The sequence below is a fragment of the Brachyhypopomus gauderio genome, unplaced genomic scaffold (genome assembly GCF_052324685.1).
Source record: "Brachyhypopomus gauderio isolate BG-103 unplaced genomic scaffold, BGAUD_0.2 sc163, whole genome shotgun sequence".
NCBI lineage: Eukaryota > Metazoa > Chordata > Actinopteri > Gymnotiformes > Hypopomidae > Brachyhypopomus > Brachyhypopomus gauderio.
In genome coordinates, this window is record NW_027506984.1 from 185221 (window position 1) to 192280 (window position 7060).

General features: G+C 45.7%; 1 protein-coding gene across 1 annotated transcript; it reads left to right on the forward strand.

Annotated features, from left to right (window-relative positions):
* The first annotated feature begins 513 nt into the window (after positions 1–513).
* Positions 514–3432, forward strand: LOC143501220 (uncharacterized). Its single transcript, XM_076994794.1, has 3 exons — positions 514–580; positions 1530–2399; positions 2642–3432. Exons 2-3 carry the CDS (start codon positions 1649–1651, stop codon positions 2779–2781), a joined length of 891 nt encoding a protein of 296 aa, XP_076850909.1. The 5' UTR covers positions 514–580; positions 1530–1648; the 3' UTR covers positions 2782–3432.
* Positions 3433–7060: the final 3628 nt, after the last annotated feature.

A 7060-nucleotide genomic window follows, 5' to 3' on the forward strand; every position in this document is an offset into this window, starting at 1 on the left:
CAAACCTGGCGACTTCGTGGCTGCATCCATGTAAACACACGTACGATTTGTAATTCACAGGTTTGAAAACTCGTTCTCGCCCCTACTGTGCAATTTGGTTAGGAATACAGCCGAACTAAACTATCAAGTTGAAAGTCATCATAGTTTGCTTACCCATTTTGACCCAGTTCCCAACCCAACTTTAGGAATAGATTAACGGCGATCATTTTTATATCGCCCGATAAGAGTATCAAATTAATGAACGCCGTTAACGGCCCAGCACTAATATATATATCATCATATAGCCATATAGCAATCTCTCTATATGGCTCTGCTACTAACTAGCTAGCACACGAGCTAAAAGCTCACGAGACTAATTCGAAATATGATTGGTTGATAAAACTGCCCCCATGTTTAATATCAGTTACCATAGCACCCATTGTTTATTAGCATGACGTCACATAGCGGCAACTGTATATAAACTCGCGCTGAGAGTCATTTGCGGTATACAGACAGAGGAGAGCAGTACGCGGTCTTGGACACAGTTACAAGATTTATTTACCACAGCATATAGACTTCAGCTACGCAGATTGCTGCAGAGGTATGTATGTTTTTTGGATTTTTAGAGCTAAGGATTTCTGACGTTCCTTTGACTTTAATGATGTTTTTAAATGCGGTTTTAAAAGTAGCTATAGATTCAACATTTGTTTTTGGGAAAGAGCATCGATATATAGTGATTTTTGACGTTCCTTATTACTGATGTGCAACCCACTCAAACCTTTGGAACTTTTACATGTTTGATTCAAAGAGGCGAGGTCTAGCGTGCGTTAGTTCGTGGCGCAAACACCAAGTTGAAGCTGCGCGGAGTTTATAAATCCCACGAGAGGTCACTGTGGATTAAATGAAAAATTCGATTTACTAGCTAAATATCCATTAAGCAATAGAACACGAGAGGGAGTGTGTTATCGCGAATAACATCATGTCACGTCCAGCCCCTCCCTCCTCCCTGGTCCTGCCTAGTTTTCCCCGTTCCCATGGTTTCTTCCTCTGTCTGTCACGCCCCTGTCTTTAGTGCCCGCACCTGAGTCTCGTTACACTCCCTTGTTTCAGTGTATATAATCCCCGTGGTGTTTCACTCCTGTGTCGGTCATTGTCTGTACGTCAGTCCTCCCTGCTCCTCCCTGCTCCTCCCTGCTCCTCCCTGCCTTCCTGATTTGTTCTTGGTCTTGATTTTGATATCCTTGAGTTGTTGTTCCTGTGTTTACTCTGGTTTCCCCTGTCTGCGTATGGTTTTATCCCGTGTCCCTCTACCCCATTACTGATTATTGGTCTTGTCTCTTGTCATGTACTTTAGGTTTTATGTTTAACCTCGCTGTGGTCTGTTGTATGCTGCCTTCATTATGTTTAGGTGTAGTCAGACGTTGTTTATATATATCTCCCCTTCGTTGTTACTCCCCTTAGTATTGTTGGGGGGGGAGGGATGGGTGATGTTCAAGTGTGCCAATGTGTATGATGTTAAAGTATTTGTTACATGTTTTATTGTGTATTAGGTGTTGAGGCAGTACTGTGAGAGTGGCAGACACAGCCAGAACAGTCAGTAGCATAGGCCAGAACCCAAAAGGGGCCGATCCCTTTTGTAGATCGGGAAAAGAAAGTAAGAGAGTTGGAAATGGGGAGACTGACAGAGTTGGAAATACTGAAGGCCAGAATGATGCATGCAATACAAGAAGAAAACCTGGCCTATGAAAGAGAAAGGTTGCTGCACTCTGTATTTAAGTACATGAAAGACGAGAGATGGATTGAGATTGAACAGAAAATTAGAGAAATGCTGAGAGTGATGGCAAAGGAAAGAGAAGAAGAATGGAGAAAAATTGAGAAAATACGGGAGACGTTTCAGAAGGAACTGGAAGATGATTTGCATCAAAAATATGTGGAGATACTTAGAGAAAGAAAAACAATATTTGATGAATTGAAGGTAAAGGAGACAGAGCTGAAAGACATAGATGAGAAACTCCAGAAAATAAAAGAGGAAACAAAGCAACCCATGGGGGGAGAGAGGCAGAGCCTGAGAGAGCGTGTGAAACAGATGTTCTCTCAGAGACTGACCTTCTTTACCCCTAAGAAGGGAGATCAGCAGAAAACTGCTGAAGATATCATCCATGCCTCTTTATTGGATGGAGTTCAGCACTGCACTGCAGTGCCGGTGGAACCTATTGCTAAGCCTCAGACCTCTAGTGGGCCAAAGGGGCAGAGCATGGAGGCTCAGCCCACAGCTGGTAAAGGTGATGGGCCCAAATACAAGAGCACGAGGAGGAGGCTGATTGGTTGGCTCAACAAGAAGGTGAAAAAGCGCCTCCACAGGGCAATAAAGAAAAGCTTCAGGAAGGAGAGGCAACATGGAAACGAGTTTAGCTCTATCCGTAAGTGTGTCTTATATAAACACTTTACAGACATTGTCATTCTACAGAATTAATACCACTTAAATCCATTATACCATTACTACCATTATAGTTTGATGTAACTAAGGCCTTTTTAAACAGTACATAGTGTATGTTAACGTGCACCACATAAAACCCAGAATCAGTGTTAGATGAAGAAAAAGAAAGATAAGAGAAAGCAGATGAATTCCAACCAATTTTCAACATGTTTTCTCTTCAAACAGGCTCAATCTGGCACCGTGGTGAAGTGCTCACCGTGGCACAGGTTCAGCAGAAGAAGAGAAGATGGCTGATGAAACAGGAGCGGAAGAGAAAGGTGTGGGAGGCTCGCTGGAGAAAGTGGGAGGAGAAAAGGGCAGAGTAGAAGGCAGAAAAGAAAGCAAAGAAGGAGGAGACAGAACAAATGGGGAGAGCAGTGGGCTTCCAGACCTGCAAGAGAGGGTCAGGGAAGCAACAGCCCTCCACTTCTGTAGAAAGTGGGAGGGGCAAAGCCCCTGCAGAGCTGGAGGAAAGTGGGAGGTGCCAAACTCCTCTATATCTGGTGGGAGGTGGAAGGAGCCAAACACCTGTAGTACAGGTTGAAGATGGGAGGAGCAAAAGACCTCCTCTGCCTGACAGACTGAGAGGAGTGAGAGTGGGCTGGGCTGACCAGCTGTGTGAAAATGGATGTGGAGGTCATGGGTGAACTGTGACACTCTTTTCCATTTCCTGATTTCTGAAGAACTTCTTTGGTGTTTGGTTCATGGATTTATCCTCCATTTAATTTGTCTGCCTGTTTTCCAACCTTTGCTGTGATGACTGTACCACCCTGAGTAAACGTTCCTTCTTCTCCATTACAACTTCTAGACTGGTTTGGAGATTCTTTACCCTTCTTCAATGATGACTAATAAACCATTTTTGTACAATATATATATATATATTTTAGTACAATATTTGGCTCATCTATTTTCAGAAGCACTGCACCATATTGAACGAGGAGGAAATTCCAGCTCTAGTAAAATGCTCCAGCTGCTGCAAGAACATACACTGCCCCTTTTTATTTTGCAAAAATAAAAAGTTGTAAATGGAAATATTTTGATTGTATTTTTTCATGTATTTCTACCTGAATTTTATCTGCAAAACATTAAGTTTAATGTGCATTGAATTTTTCAAATCCTTTGCAGGTTACCTGCAACAAGATTATAATGCCATGTGGGACGTAAATACAAAGATTGAAGGTATAACTAGTATATGTAGTTATTTATATAGAAAAGGGAATTTGCTAAAAAATATATATATATTTTAAGCTTCTCACTTTTATTTTGAAATCCCTTGTCACGTGGTAATAGTAAGCCTTCAGCAGAGATAATCACGCGAGACTATAACGGAACTTCACCAGCGCGGTGCAGCTAGGATGAGAGAGCCATGGTGAGAGAGTCTCCCAGAGACGACAGAAATGTTTTAATTTAATTAACTGAATTAACGGATAGTTTGCGTTACCGTTGACGTTTGAGAAGATGCAGGTTACTGTAACCGAGCTTCTCGGGTGTTCAAGTCGCAGTGTAAAACAGATTAACTCCAAAGACACAAGTAGGAACTTCGCACCATTCTCTGTTTTATTCTCAAAACTTTTTTTCTTCTCTCTTTTTCAAGAACACGCTACAGCGCCCCAAGAGGCATTCCGTACCACCCAGGAACGTTCTTTATAAATCAGTTACATACATCCCCCCCCCAAATATAAACGTCTCTGTTTATAACACCCCAACACAAACAAATCACAGAGTAACAAAACAGAGAAATTAGACACTAAAACAGCAACAAAAAAAAAGAAAAATAGAAGTCAGTGTCCAAAATGACCTTTCCTCAGCTCCAAAAACAACAGGATAGTAACCATGAGCCCGAGCCACCCCATGCCTTGAACCGAACACAAAACAAAAAAATAAATAAATAAACCCCACAACAACCACTGTCAATAGATCATGAAATCCTGAAGATGAGCCGGGGCACGCAGAACACGTCCAGCACGGGATACAGCAGATCCAGGCTCCGATAACCTTAGATCCCCTCCAGCACATCAGTGAAGCCGGTTCTCTCCCCAGTGCCTAAATCCGGGACATCCAGCTGTGTGGGAGGATCACCTGCCATCGGAGAAGCATGATTGCTTCTTCAGCTGGTTGTGGTGAACTATCTGAACATGCTCCCCCGGGTCCCTCGGGTTACTGATGGAGTAAGTTAGGCCAGTTTTATCCCCTGAACACTGAACCTGCATAACCTGATAAGGGCCGCGCCCGTGCGGTGCCAGCTTTGCGCGACCCTCAGCAGGGTTGCTCAACCAAACTAAACTGCCCACAACATAAGTGTGGTGTCGAACCCTTTCATCATAGTACAACTTTTGCCGTTCTCGAGCCTCGGCCAAATTGAGCCTAGCCGTCCCAAAAGCCATCTCCAGCCGTCGCCCCAGAGAAGACACAAACTGGGTGTAAGACCCAGGCACCCAAGACCCCAAAAGACTGTTAGGCACAAGCACATCAACAGGAACCCGAGCTTCACGGCCATGCATGAGGAAGTAGGGGCTGAACTGGGTGCTGCTGTGTCTGGATGTGTTGTAGGCGTCCCACTCGCCTCCACAAGACAGTAGCTGCTTAGCCAACTGATCAATCAAAGTCCTGTTATGGCGTTCCACCATGCCATCTGATTGAGGATTATAGGCCGTCGTACGAGTTTTCTTAATCCTCAACAACCGGCAGAGCCCTTGAATCACCTCTGCCTCAAACTGATGACCCTGGTCAGTGTGTAAGGTTTCTGGGACATCGTGCAACAGCACATAGTCATCAAACAAACACTGAGTTACTGACTGTGCAGTCTGATTTTGAGAGCGTACAGGTTCACAAATTTGGTGAAGTAGTCCTCCACCACCAGAACATACCTGTTACCCTTGGATGTAACTGGCAGCTCTAGAATGTCTGCAGCCACCCTTTGCAGGGGCCGACTGACCGCCAACCCGCCCATAGGCGCACGCTGTCGTGGTACAGGGGATCTGCGTGTCTGACAAGCTACACACTGCTCACACCAGCGCTTAATGTCACGCAGTATAGAGGGCCAATAGCACGTTCGTCGTGCTTTCTCCCACAAACGCTCCGCTGAGAAGTGTGCAGAAACAGGCCCCCCATGTAGATGTTCGAGCACCTGAGACACCAAAACTGGGGGAATCACTACCTGCATGTGCTGCTCACCAGTTGGGGACCCACGCACCGTACGACACAACAGGCCATCGACAATAGACAGGCGACTAAATTCTGCACACAGTTTCCGAAGGTTGAGGGAACCCCCATGTACCTGACAACGTGGGGGATGCCTGACGCTTTCCTCAATCCAGGTTAACACCCTGGCAAAATCTGGGTCCGCCCACTGCAGTGAACCTATGTCCGAGCCATCATGGGAGAGTGAATAAACCAGGCTTGTGTCAACATCTGTCTCAGCAGTAGCCGAGGGGCCGTCGGATTCCTCCACCACAGAATGCACCCCCGACACCAGCTCACTCAATGTTGACTCGTCAGGTGTTATAGGCTGACGAGACATTGCATTGGCATTTGTGTGGCGACTGCCATCTTTATGGAACATGACCCAGTTAAATGGGTCCAGTTCCAACACCCATCTGCCACGACGACCAGTCGGATCGTTTTCAAGGTTCATTTTTCTCAGGCCCAGCAGCGGGAGATGATCTGTGATGATGGCAAACTGAGACAACCCCAGATAATGTCTGAATTCCCTGACAGCCCATACAACAGCCCAAAGCTCCCTATCAAAAGTGGACCACCACTTCTGGGCTTGGGTGAGGGTCCGACTGGCGTAGGCCACCACATGTTCTCTCCCGTCTATATCCTGTGCCAAAACGGCACCCACAGAGTCCTTCGAGGCATCAGTGTGAATCCTAAAAGGCACTGAAAAGTTGGGTAGTATCACCAGGGGGGCGGAAGTGAGTACCCTTTTTAGATAGTCAAAAACAACAGCGCATTCTGCAGTCCATTCAAATGGCACATTTTTTCCTGCCAAATAGTGCAATGGCGCTGCATGCTTGGCAAAGTTCTTCACAAATCGCCGGTAGTATGAACATAATCCCACAAACGCCCTGACCTCTGAAGGGCAGCTTGGAGTGGGCCAGGACTTAACCTTCTCCGTGTTTTTAGGGTCTGGCTGAAGACCATCATGAGAGACCACATGAGGTGACATTTTTTGGCATTCAATTTCAGACCCGCCAGCAGAATTCTTTGAAAAACTTCCTCCAGATGCTTGAGGTGATCCTCAAATGTCCAGCTGTAAATCAAAATGTCGTCCAAATACACCATACAAACATGCCATGGCAGCCCCCTGAGGATCAGCTCCATCATCCTTTGGAAAGTCGCAGGTGAGTTAGTAAGACCCATGGGCATAGATTTCCACTGGTATAACCCCCGACCTGTGGTAAAGGCCGTTTTCTCCCTGTCCTCCTCAGCCACTTCTATCTGCCAGTAGCCGTTGGAAAAATCAAGTGTACTAAACCAGGTGGAGCCTGCCAGGGAATTAAGGCTATCATCCACCCGGGGCAGGGGATGCGAATCTTTGATGGTAACAGAGTTAAGGCACCTGTAATCAATACAAAACCTCCATTGTCCCCCTTTTTTCTT